The sequence below is a fragment of the Cyprinodon variegatus genome, unplaced genomic scaffold, assembly GCF_000732505.1.
Source record: "Cyprinodon variegatus isolate N-32 unplaced genomic scaffold, C_variegatus-1.0 Scaffold116, whole genome shotgun sequence".
NCBI lineage: Eukaryota > Metazoa > Chordata > Actinopteri > Cyprinodontiformes > Cyprinodontidae > Cyprinodon > Cyprinodon variegatus.
The window spans coordinates 773,658-785,511 of NW_015150569.1; the positions used below are offsets into that span (position 1 = coordinate 773,658).

Below are 11,854 nucleotides of genomic sequence, written 5' to 3' on the forward strand. Positions count from 1 at the left end.
AAAAACAACAATACAACATGTGAATTGTGGGTGCAATTAATTTAAGGCCTTTCTTAAATATTTTTACATTGATAAAACAAATTTCAGTAATAAAAACAGTGATTGTTTAAAATTCAATTAGTAATTGTGTGACTTTCTATGTTACTTGAAGAGAGACGAAACAATCTACAAAATACTACAACTACTTTCTGATTTTAGTTTCTCTGACTTTTTGTGTTTTTGTTTTCAACATTTTCTCTAATTTTACTCTTACTTAAGTAATTGAAAATTGTGTTTGATTATGCTATTGTTCTTTACGGTTTTCCAACTGTTATTTATGTTACTGGAGCCTGCATACACTTTTAACCCCTAAAAATAGGAATATAGGAAAATAGTTCTCGGAGTTCGAACTTGAGTATATTGAGCCTCGGTGGATACCGTACCAAATAAAAAACGACGTCATTGTGGAGCGAAAGTTTTCGAAACTCGTGGTACGATGGGGAGCCACTTTAAAATTATTTAACTCATAAAAATGTGTATATTTTTCTTTTAAACACTGCGGTAGGAAGTGGAAGCTTAAACATGGAGGGACTTGAAATGTCTGCAATGATTCCCGCTCTTCAGGAGCTAGCTAGGTGGGTAAAACAGGCAAAAAGCTAATCTGCTAACAGCTTTTTAACAGAAACACCTCGATTGTTGCTGTGTTGTTTGACATTTATTCACTACATGTTAAGTTTATCCCGCTGCTGAATGACCCTGTTAGAAAGGGTTAACACTGTTTATTTTCACAGCGCCAGTGCTGCTGAGTATGACTTAGCGGTGCAGAAACCCCGACAGATCCTCTGCCAGTTCATTGACAGGATACTGACAGATGTAGACGTTGGTAAGTCAACAGATCACATAGAAATACAGCTTTAGATCAGAACCAGGTCCAAATTCAAATATTAACAATTAAGATGCCAGTTCTGCGCACAGTTTTTAGTGACATTAAGTGAAAAGTGTGGGATCTGTTAGGTTTAAATCAGTGCAAAAAAAAAAAGTTGTTTGTATTTCCAAACGTTTTTCTTTCCATCTCTGATATCAATCTATCCATCCATTTATTCCTTTATGTTTTAGGCTTCCTCCACAATCATGCAATATCTGGATATTGGTTTTATTTTTACAGTAATATGTATGAAATGATCAATAATAAAATGATTCAACCATCCAATAAAATATATGCAGTCATAGAACTCCCTCAATTGTATAAATGTTGTATACATCCATACATATGTTGTCTTGGATTTTAATTAAGTTATCTAAAACTGGACAGTTTATTTGATGTTTTTATGCAAGCAATCAGTTATGAAATAACTGGTTCTCTAAAAAAAAAATAAAAAAAATTCTATTTTCCTTTTAACCAAAATTGATACCCTAGGCTAAATCCTATAAAAACACACTTAGGCAGGAATCTGTGTTTTACCAGAGAATATGGATGATGAAGTAAGCAAACTACTCGTATATTAGCACAGGTTTGAAAAAAAGCAAAGGACAAACCAAAGTTACTGACTTTGGTAAAGAGGTAAAGGCCTCTGAGAGCTTTTTTGGTAAAATGGGCTTAAGTCTGATCCTCAGTTTAAAATAATATTGTTTAACAAAATCACTGTTAACTGATTAAGTAGTCTGGGAATTAAATCTGGAATCAGGATTTAAAAGGTTTTTTGATAGCTATTGCCCCAAATTTTAATCTTTTTAAATTAATCTAAAAAAATTAAAAAAAATAAAATAATATTTCTTATTTGGAAATATCACAGAAACTATTATTATTATTATTATTATTATTTTGTTTGTTTTTTTTGCAGTTGCTATAGGTCTGAACAAAAAGTCCAGTTCAGAGCCAGCTTGTGTAATGCTTCTGGATTTTGTGCAACATATAATCAAATCCTCGTCTCTGATGTTTGCTAATCCTGCCTGTCAGCCTGCTGAGTATCCGGACACCATACAGAGCTGCACTGGTAAAAAAATTAAATAAATACTTGTTGATGGTAATTCTTTTAAGAACACTTACTTATCCATTGTTTTCTCTCTCTTCCCACCTTCAGACTTTAGTAAGTGGGTAGCAGTACGTTTACTTCGTGTGGCAGCAGCTCCAGGCTGTGGCGTGATCCATGGGAGGGTCTCTGCTGTGCTTTGCTCTTTACTTCACTCTTTCAGGGTCAGAGTGCCCTTCATCTTCAGCTGCCTCATTCAGGAATTCATTTTAATGGCCCAAGACCTCAGCAACATACTATTTGCTCATATAGCAACACTATCGGGACCAGGACATGACCTGGGCATTTACACCCAGAACCAGTGGCCTGTAAAGCTCGGGCGTTTCCTCTTCTCTGCCTCCTCTGCCTCCTACCTTACCCAGACTCCACTTGTACTGTCATCTCCGGCTGCCTTAGAGTCACTGACCACTGTCACTGTTGGTATCATAACCGACTCTCTGCGGGGAGTTGTTTCCTGTCGGGATCTGAGTGTGACCCTGGAGACAGCCTGCTCCATCTTGGCAAACGGGAACACCAAACTGAGGAAGATTTCTATGGTGATGATAAGAAAACTGGTGGAGCTAAGGAAATTTGACCACATCCAGAACTACAATTTCTTCCCAGCCTATTTTCACCTTCTCGAAACACACAACAGCTCAGATGAGAAGGAACCCTATGAAGGAGAGCTCCTCAAGCTCACCCGCTGCTTGTTTCAGTCATCCTACATTTCTCCCTCTGATTTTGAGTCCGTCTACCTCTCGCAGATGTTTGAGTGTGTCTGCGCTCTCGGAGGAGCAGGCATTAGGTTTGGATCAGAGCTTACTGAATCGCTCTGCGTGCTTTTCTGCTTTTCCCTGTCTTTTGGCCCGAGTTATGAAGGTGCTGCAGTGCTACGGAGGCAGCAGGTGGTGGACGTCTGCAGGACGCTGGCGTCAACCATTGGGACAGAAAATCAAGCTGAAGTAGGAACCTTTTTTTTTCTTTTACATCCTTTCTACAATGTAACCATTTTTGTCACATTTGCATGGCTTTCCTTTCTAAATCTGATGTTTTTCAGTGTGCAGAAGGCTTCCTAAGAGTTGCTCTGAAGGCGGATAAAGCTACTGTGATGCAGAAGACGGGAGATGGAGAGTCTCCTGCCAAGAGATCATGCAAATCTGGCATCAGGTCAGTCATAAAAACAACAAAAATAACATCCATATTAGGAACAAAAACATCTAATGTCTGATTTAGATTTAGATTTAGATCTCCGCCCACCACAATACAGTTGGAAAACTGAAATCAGACCAAAGCAACATGAATCTCAGGTGGCTTGATAGTCGTGATTGTTTAAATGTATGGAAATATCTTGGATAAGTGGAGTTAAGATGAAAGGGTCAAAATTTTCTCTAAGGCATTTATAAGCCTGTTTCTCTCGTGTCGTATCTGTGGAGACACTGCTTCCTTCCAGTGAAGATCTCTAGGTTTGCTGATTTTATCCATAAACTTCGATAACATTCAGCATAAGTGTCTGGGATTTCATTTTTATTCAAAGTTGTGGGAAATGTATATTAGGACACTAATAAAAAAGATTATTAAATTAAAAGCTGGAGATAATCAGCAAGTGATATAGTTTTAGCATCCTGTTTTAGCACCTTGTATTCTGATTTATTTCAGCCCCGTTTCTTGTTAAGGTCCCTGCCAAGGAAACATACATTATGAGTTTCTCTGTCATGGTGTGAATGCTTTATAACAGGGGGCCTGCAACCTATACAAATATATATTAGTATCTCTTATAATGATATTATAATGATTGAATTGTGTTTTGTTTGTATCTCAGTACAGCAGGCAGTTAACCAATGATATCTTTTGTGTCTCTGTGTTAAGCGAGTTGGACATGCGGGTTCAAAGTGAGGTTTGGGCCTCATTGAACCGGCGCCTTGAAGAGCTCCTGGCTCTTTTGAACTCTGACTCAGCAGAACCAGAGAGCCAGCAGACGGCGTCAGCCCTACGGGGCGTGGCCCTCGTCCTCCATCTGGCAGCCTTTTGCTCCTCGCCTGTAAGGTACAGCATCTTCCTTCTGACAGACTCAGAATCTACTTTGCTGGCTTGTTTTTGAGGAGATAAGCAGAATGAAATGTTGTGGCTCATTTTTAAAATTTCTTGGCCAGCAGTTCCTGTCCTCTGGTCTGGGTGTCCACTGAGACTATGAGCCGAGTGCTGAGGAGCTGTAAGTCCTTGTTGGAAGGAGCGTCTCGACCCGTCTCTGATCAGGACTACTTTAGATCTGCTTTTCAATCCACCATCAGGGTTCTTGACTCCATTCTCTACCCGACATGTAAGATATCTTGAAGGCTGTTTGTTTCCTGACAAAAACAAACTCACTGCTGGTTTTCTGTCGTATAATCTCTGCTTTTAGTGGCCTCTTTTATTCTAACAGAGTACTGGTGATATGTTATCTTACATGTTTAGTGAGCCGCCAGATTGAAGATGGGGTACAGCGGCTTGTCTGTGCTCTGCTGTCTCTTCCTTGGGTTTGTGAAAACAAGTCAGTCTCAGCCTTTAAGAGTTCAGGGTTCCCCTCCTGGCTGCCCCCCTTGGCTCAGAGACTCAGCTTCTGTTATTGTATGTAATCCCATCACATTCCAAAGTGTCTCTGCTTCAACACATAATTAGATGAGTAGCAGAAAGAACTTGACTGTGATATTTTTACCCAATCCTACCTGTGGTTTCAGCACATGAAGTCCAGGCAGATTGTGTGTCGTTGCTGGCCTTTCTGCCTCGGGGTGTGTTTGAAAACTGGCGCGTCTGTGTCTTCACCAACGCACTGCAGAGTCAGGATGAGGCGGTGAGAGCCACAGCTGTCAGAGTCTCTCCCATCCTGCTTCATCATCTGGGATCCCGATACCGTGACATCATCAGCACCATTCTGCTGTGAGTAAACTTTCCGCCTTCTCATCTGAAAACAGGAGCTCCTTGCTATCTTGTTTTTGTGCTGACTTTCTGCTTTTCGCTGTGTTTTTTTTTTTTTTTTTTAGGTCTCTGCTGGAGGACAAGTCAGAGCAGGTGAAGGTGGAGCTCGCCAGGATTGTTGGGCAGCTGAGCTGCATCCAGTCGGAGCTCTCCAAGCTTAGCGACTCTGACATAGAACCCATGCCTCTTCCTAAAGTCCTCTGCCTTCGCTGGAGTCTTGTAACAGATCATGCTGGGAATAAAACGCCATCCCTCAAAGCATCTGTGGTTAAACCGTTTCTAACTTTACTAAGACCACAAGCTCCAAACTCTTTTAAACTAGGTACTCTAGATGTTCACTTTTTAAAGCTGGAGGAGATGCTACATCGATATCTAAAACTCTCCCATCTTATTCGTATCACAGCATTTCTAGAGGCTCTACCTCACCTCTGCCAGCATGTGAGCCTACTGGGCGCAGACAGCGACTCCCGGGCTGTTCTCTGTTCCCTGCTTGGCCTCATCGAGGACTCCGATGCTGGGGTTAGAACAAGTTTTAGCCAATCAGTCCGATTTCTGCTGACAGAATCCACGAAACACTCAGAGCAGGGAATTCTAAATGAGGTAAGACAAGTCAGAGATGTTCTGCGTATTGTTTTGAATGATTGGTTGTGTAACACGTTGATGAAGATGCTAAGGATGTTGGTTTCTTGTTGCTGCCTCAGGTCCTTGTTGCACGTCTAAAGGAGGCATTCAGCAACGCTAAAGTCAGAAGAGATGACGACCTTCGAAACACCCTCATCCTCACCACGGGAGAGATCGGGAGGTAGGAACACTCTTCTTTTATTTCAGCACTATAAGGTGTTTAGATGACTGTAGATGTTGGACTATATATTTAGCATAACTACAACATCCTCCAAATGATTTAAACTCCTGGAAAAGATGTGCAGATAAACCTTAGAACCAATTATTAGTTATGATGTCTTTGTTGACCACAAGATGTCCCTCTCTGCTTTCTAAAAGCATACACACTAAAATATTTCACCCAAAGTTTATGACTTATGTATTTTTATTGCTTATCTAATTCCCATTTATTTATCTTTTATATAATTTAACACAAACCTATTAAATACACCTTACATGATGCATATTTATTAGTTTATATACCTTATTTATTGCGAAAAAGAATTTAAATCTAAGGTGTAAATTTTTGTTGAATAAGCATTTGTTTTCTTTAATTGAGCAGGTACGACAGTTTACATTTATTTAAGAAAACACAACAGAAGTCTCTTATTTGACAATTATGTATTTTAAGTAAATAAGGTATATAAAACTGATAAATATGCATCATGTAAGGCTTATTTAATTTAGATTTTTGTTAAAATGATCTAAAAACAAAAAGTTAAATGGAAATGTATTTAATTAAATTACATAAATTTTACAATTAGGGTGAAATGTTTATGTTAGTGCAGGATTTAGTTTATGTTTAGCCCATCCTCCATCCTCCTTTTTCTGCATGATAAAAAAATTAACTTTGATCGTTTTCCAGTCTTGTTTGTCACTTTTTTTCAAGTTTTTACAGATATGGGCAAGTTTAGATAGGAAATGATGATTAAAAAATATTAAACTTAGAGAACATAGATGTGCTGCACAGGTGCATAAATAATAAAAAAGTTGATATGATTAATGTAAAGATCAATGCCTATCCTCACTTTGCTCTTCTGTGTTGAATAATAGCTGAGGCAAATGGCTGCCAGTCAGTTTGTATTCATACTGCTGTCGAACAGACCGTCACAAATGCCAAAACGTCAGGTCATAAAAACATATATTAAGAAAAATATTAAACTAGATTTGATTAAAACATGTATACTTTTTAATAAGGCAAGGTTTTTTATATATAAATAAATGCATTTAGAATCAATGAAATTTCAATTCAGTTTATTTATATAGCACCAATTCACAACACATATCACCTCAAGGCACTTTACAGTTCACCAGATCATACAGTCAAATTGATTCAAAGTTTTCTATCTAAGGAAAACCACTGATTGCATCGACAAATTGACTCAGATGCAATCCCTCATACTAAGCATGCTTGTAGTGACAGTGGAGAGGAAAAACTCCCTTTTAACAGGAAGAAACCTCCAGCAGAACCAGGCTCATTGTGAGCGGCCATTTACCGAGGCCGACTGGGGTTCAAGGAGACAGAAGCAGAGACACAAAAAGTAGCTGTAAAAGGTCAAAGGTCTATAGCCTTATGCTTCTGCACATAGAGATTAATTTATTGGACAGGCAGTTTGCAGATGTTTGGGGGGTATTGCTATTGTAAATTATTTCACTCATGTGTTAGAGCCAGCCAGGGAAGTTTGGTGTCCTTCTCCTTGCTGCGTCTGCTCCATTGCCTCCTGTCCAAGTCATCCAGCGTTTCTGTGGCCGCTTACACTCAGATCAGAGCGCTGGCAGATGCCAAAGGACTGAAGCTGCAGACCCTGTTCAGCCAGTACAAGAACCCCATTTGCCAGGTAGATGTTTTGCCAATCGATTAGTCTTTATCTCACATTAAAAATTGTTTATGATGTAACTTATAGCATAAGGACATTTATGAACAAAAATAGATGTGATTTTTTTAAACAACCTTCTTATACAGAGGAGTTATCGGGATAATAGTGCCTTATGTATTGTGGAGATGAGTAGAAAAATATCTTTCTGAAAAGTTGTTTCTGGGTCATACCTTCAGTTTCTGGTGGAGTCGCTACATTCCCGCCATGCGTCTGCCCTACGGAGCACACCAGATCAAACCAGCGAATCTGCCAACCAGAGAGAGCTGGCTCTGGACATTCTGGCTCAGATCGCGCATGCTTTCGACTTCCCAGACCTCCATCGCTTCCTCACCGTGCGCTCAAACATAAGTTTTCTTTTTTTCTATCTGTATAAAATTAGCAAAACAATTTTCACACCATGTTCTTTTCCTATTGTGCATGCAGAAGACGCTCCAGGTGCTGCTGCCCTACCTGGCAGCTAAGGCGAGCGCCACGGGCTCTGCCCTCATCCGTACTCTGGCCATTGAGCTGAAGGCAAACAGGAGAGAGATCCTCATTAACAATTTCAAGTACATCTTCAGTCATCTGGTTTGTTCATGCACCAAGGAGGAGCTGGAGAGAGCGTTTCACTACCTACAGGTTGTTATAAACATCTGTGTATCCTATAGAGTTCATATTATTAATCCTTGCTGTCCTAAATAAGTTATGTGTCTCAAAAGTAAAGTCTGTGGTCAAAGAGTCGCCAAACAGAAACCAGTTTTATGTGTGTTTAGATTAACCGAAAACTTTTCAAATGTTATCAAATAAAGATCTGAGCAGTGGAAATTTTAGTAAAGAAAATTATGTACTGGATGTTTCCTTTCTTCTTAATTACTATTGCAAAACATTCAGGTTGATATTTGTCATTTTTCCTCCTATCTCCAAGAGTGAGACTGAGATTGAGCTGGGTTCTCTACTAAGACAAGACTTCCAGGGTCTTCACAATGAGCTGCTGCTTCGCTTGGGAGAACATTACCAACAGGTGGGTTCAGACCAGTGTTAATTTCGTCAGCTTTTTTTATTTTAGTCTTAGTCTTAGTCACAATGACAAAAATCAGTTTTAGTCTTAGCCATATTTAGTCATTGTCTTCCCGATTTAGTTTTAGTCTTAGTCTAACACTGTGCAGAATAGAACTTCACACACTGATTCTCTTTTTAACATATATCACACCGTACACATTGAACCTTTTGTCGGTTGTTTCATCATATCCACAAAGTCTTCATCCTCAGTGGTCCTTACAGGCAGGCCAGAACGCCCAATCCACTTTGCCACTGAGTTCTCCAGGGCTTTCTGCTCTTTGGCGTCAGGGGTGGGTGTGCATCTCTGCAACAGGCTTCCCTCCCTTCTCCAACCTCTGATTTGACTGTGGTGTCACTGTGTCCGGTATCTAGTTGGGAGGAAGAAATTTAAACGATTAATATCCAGAGTATTAGTAGAACATCTTTCTTCTGTGACAGAGAGACAGACAGATACAGGCACAGGAAGGCACACACACGCACACAGCTTTATGCATGCGTCCACGCACACACTTATACATTCACATGCATGCGCCCGCGCGGGCACACACACTCCCGTTCCCGCTCCTACAGGCTCACCTGTTCCTTACCTATGTCAGCTGTTGGCTCCTCGGATGTCGCTAGAGATTCGCTGTGTTCTTCCCTGCCATTTTGAAGCCGCAGACTCTTTTGCTGCGTCCTTCCTCCTGTGTTTTCCTTCGAGTTGTAAACGAAATGGCTCCATACATCCAGGCGTTGTTTAACAAACCGTACACCCGGTATCCGCAATGACTGCAAAGTTGAGCTCTGCTGCTACTGACTGAGTGCTCCGGGGCACTGAGGGACATGTAGAGACAAACGAGGCAACAACGCCTAATTTTGTATGAAGCTCAAGAAACACTAATTTTAAAAATTACAAATTCATTATAAACAATTACATTTCTTAATGTCCATTCGTCCATGGATCGTAAATTTCATCTGTCTTAGTCTCAATGATGGAAATAATTTTTTATTTTCGTCATATTTTTATTTTCTGGAAACAATTTTTGTTCGTTATCGTCTCGTCATTGTCACGAGAAAAAGGGGCGTTGAAAAATTTTCGTCATCGTCATGGCTGACGAAATTAACACTGGTTCAGACCCTACATCCATTCTTCTTCCCTAATGTTTATTCACTGATTTACTTTACAATTTTCCAACAATCTTCAATTAAAAGGTGTTCAACGGTTTGGCGATCTTGGCCTCCTTTGCATCCAACGATGATCCATACAAGGGTCCCAGAGACATCACCACCCCAGAGCACATGGTAGCCAACATTTTTTTCTTTACATTGATTGATTTTTAGATTTCATTTGGCAGATTTAATAGGCATGAGCCCTGTTGTAAGGTGTTTAGAAAAATCTCTGATTCCTTTGATACACTTTAGTCGGACGTTTGCTTTCAGATTATTAGAATGTGCAGATTTAAGGCCTTATGTGGCTAAAATATCTGTTTTTTTGCTTTGTTTCAGGCAGATTACCTGCAGCCCAAGCTGCTGGGGATTCTGGCTTTTTTCAACATGCAGCTGCTCAGCTCCAGCGCAGGAGAGAAGGATCGCAAAAAAATGGTGAGCCGTCCACAGCCGGTTGCAGCCTGGCGGTTCTACTTAACCCTTTTTCAGTCATTCCTGGTCCGCTCTACTGCATGCAGGCTTTGACGAGTGTGATAGCTCTTATGCGCCTGATGGGCTCTAAACACATCAGCTCCGTCAGAGTGAAAATGATGACGACGCTTCGCACTGGTCTCCGTTACAGAGAGGACTTCCCCCTGCTCTGCTGCCAGTCAGTACCTGTCACTCATTCTTGAAGTCAGCACCAGGATGAGTGCAGCCTAGACTTGTGAGCTTTTGTTTTGTTTTTTCAGGACGTGGGATTGTTTTGTGAGGAGCGTGGAGCTTTCTCACCTCGGCCCGCTCCTCAGTCATGTTATTGTTGCACTGCTTCCCTTGATCCCTCTGCAGCCTAAAGAAACTGCTGCCATCATTCGTTTCCTCATCCTTGACAACAGGTAACCCTAAAAAAGAAAGAAGTAATATTTCTTTTATTTCTAACAGACCTCTCAAAGTAGAAAAATTATCATTTGGAAATTAATGCTTTAGGTAAAGCGCTGCACAATCCTGACGCCTCTGTCCATTTTTAACAGGGAAGAAGTAAATGATTACCTTCATGAGATCTACTTTCTGCCCGAGCTCCCAGAACTAAAAGACATTCACACAGTTCTGCAGGATTACAAAAAGGTTTTGTATGAAGCATAATGAGATATTCTTAAAATGCATGAAGGAAGAAAAACCAAATAAACAGAATTTGCTTTGGTTCCGTTCAGCTGACTGCCAGCAGCAGCGACCTCGCCTCGGCTCTACAGCTGTCGATGAGAGCTGTTCAGCATGAGAACGTGGACGTGAGGATCCATGCTCTGACCAGCCTCAGGGACATGATGCACAACAAGCAGGTCCAGAAACAACAGAACATGACCACAGAAACAGCAGCTCAAACCAGATAATCCTTTCAAAATTTTTGGGATTTATATGTGTAGCGACTCCATAGCAATCCTTGTCACTTGAGAGGTGGTGATAGGGTCCTGTAGGTGTATGACGCACTGCCGTCTTGATCAGAAATCCACATGGAATCCAGGAATAAGCTTTTGGTGTTTTAATCCTGTCCTGGTGGCTTATATAGTCACAACATATTGTAACATACATGATGTGACATACTGATTTAAATCATAAAGCAAACAGGTAACAAGAAATTGCTACCCCGTTCCCCTCTCTCCCCCGGAGTGCAGGTAAACGCAACCAATTAAGCAATCAGCTGTCACCACATGTGTCACCACATCAACTATGCCCACGTGATACATACACATGCACACCTATCATTATGGCTCCTACAATATGAATGCAGTAAAAGCAGAGGTAAAAACGTCCTGTTTTGTGTTGCAGGAGTGGCTTCTGCGGCAGGTTTGTGCCAGCGAGGCGGTGGAGCCTGTCATCTCTAGCCTGGTGTCAGTGCTGCTCAAAGGCTGCCAGGACTCATCCCCTGAGGCCAGGCTTCTCTGTGGGGAGTGTCTGGGCGAGCTGGGGGCCATAGACCCCGGACGTCTGGATCTGTCTCACGCACGCAACCACGGCGACCGTAATACCTTTGTGGCAAGTTAAACTTCAACTCTTAATATCTTTGTTGCCGTGTTATGAAACCGTAGTTGCAGGATCCTACGTTCTGTTTCGCTTCTATTCTAGCCACAGTTAATCTTGTCTTTAGCTTTCTACTTGAAATAATGTCTGACATTAAAATATTACTATGCATTTTGTTTTCATGAAAGAAGCATTTCA

At 40.8% G+C, this 11,854-nt stretch overlaps 1 protein-coding gene across 2 annotated transcripts in view; it reads left to right on the forward strand.

Moving 5' to 3' along the window:
• The first annotated feature begins 427 nt into the window (after positions 1-427).
• The window catches only part of atr (ATR serine/threonine kinase), a 28,896-nt gene continuing 17,469 nt past the window's right edge, over positions 428-11,854 (forward strand). For both annotated transcript variants that reach the window (XM_015375294.1, XM_015375293.1), the window contains exons 1-23: positions 428-614; positions 771-862; positions 1,821-1,973; positions 2,061-2,950; positions 3,046-3,155; positions 3,855-4,031; positions 4,139-4,305; positions 4,440-4,592; positions 4,703-4,901; positions 5,006-5,262; positions 5,344-5,540; positions 5,642-5,742; positions 7,267-7,438; positions 7,654-7,809; positions 7,901-8,095; positions 8,382-8,477; positions 9,707-9,796; positions 10,001-10,096; positions 10,180-10,310; positions 10,393-10,536; positions 10,672-10,765; positions 10,852-10,977; positions 11,465-11,671. In XM_015375294.1, coding sequence (XP_015230780.1) covers positions 562-614; positions 771-862; positions 1,821-1,973; positions 2,061-2,950; positions 3,046-3,155; positions 3,855-4,031; positions 4,139-4,305; positions 4,440-4,592; positions 4,703-4,901; positions 5,006-5,262; positions 5,344-5,540; positions 5,642-5,742; positions 7,267-7,438; positions 7,654-7,809; positions 7,901-8,095; positions 8,382-8,477; positions 9,707-9,796; positions 10,001-10,096; positions 10,180-10,310; positions 10,393-10,536; positions 10,672-10,765; positions 10,852-10,977; positions 11,465-11,671 — 4,056 coding nt within the window. In that variant the 5' untranslated portion in view covers positions 428-561. The remainder of the gene's footprint in view (positions 615-770; positions 863-1,820; positions 1,974-2,060; positions 2,951-3,045; positions 3,156-3,854; positions 4,032-4,138; positions 4,306-4,439; positions 4,593-4,702; positions 4,902-5,005; positions 5,263-5,343; positions 5,541-5,641; positions 5,743-7,266; positions 7,439-7,653; positions 7,810-7,900; positions 8,096-8,381; positions 8,478-9,706; positions 9,797-10,000; positions 10,097-10,179; positions 10,311-10,392; positions 10,537-10,671; positions 10,766-10,851; positions 10,978-11,464; positions 11,672-11,854) is intronic.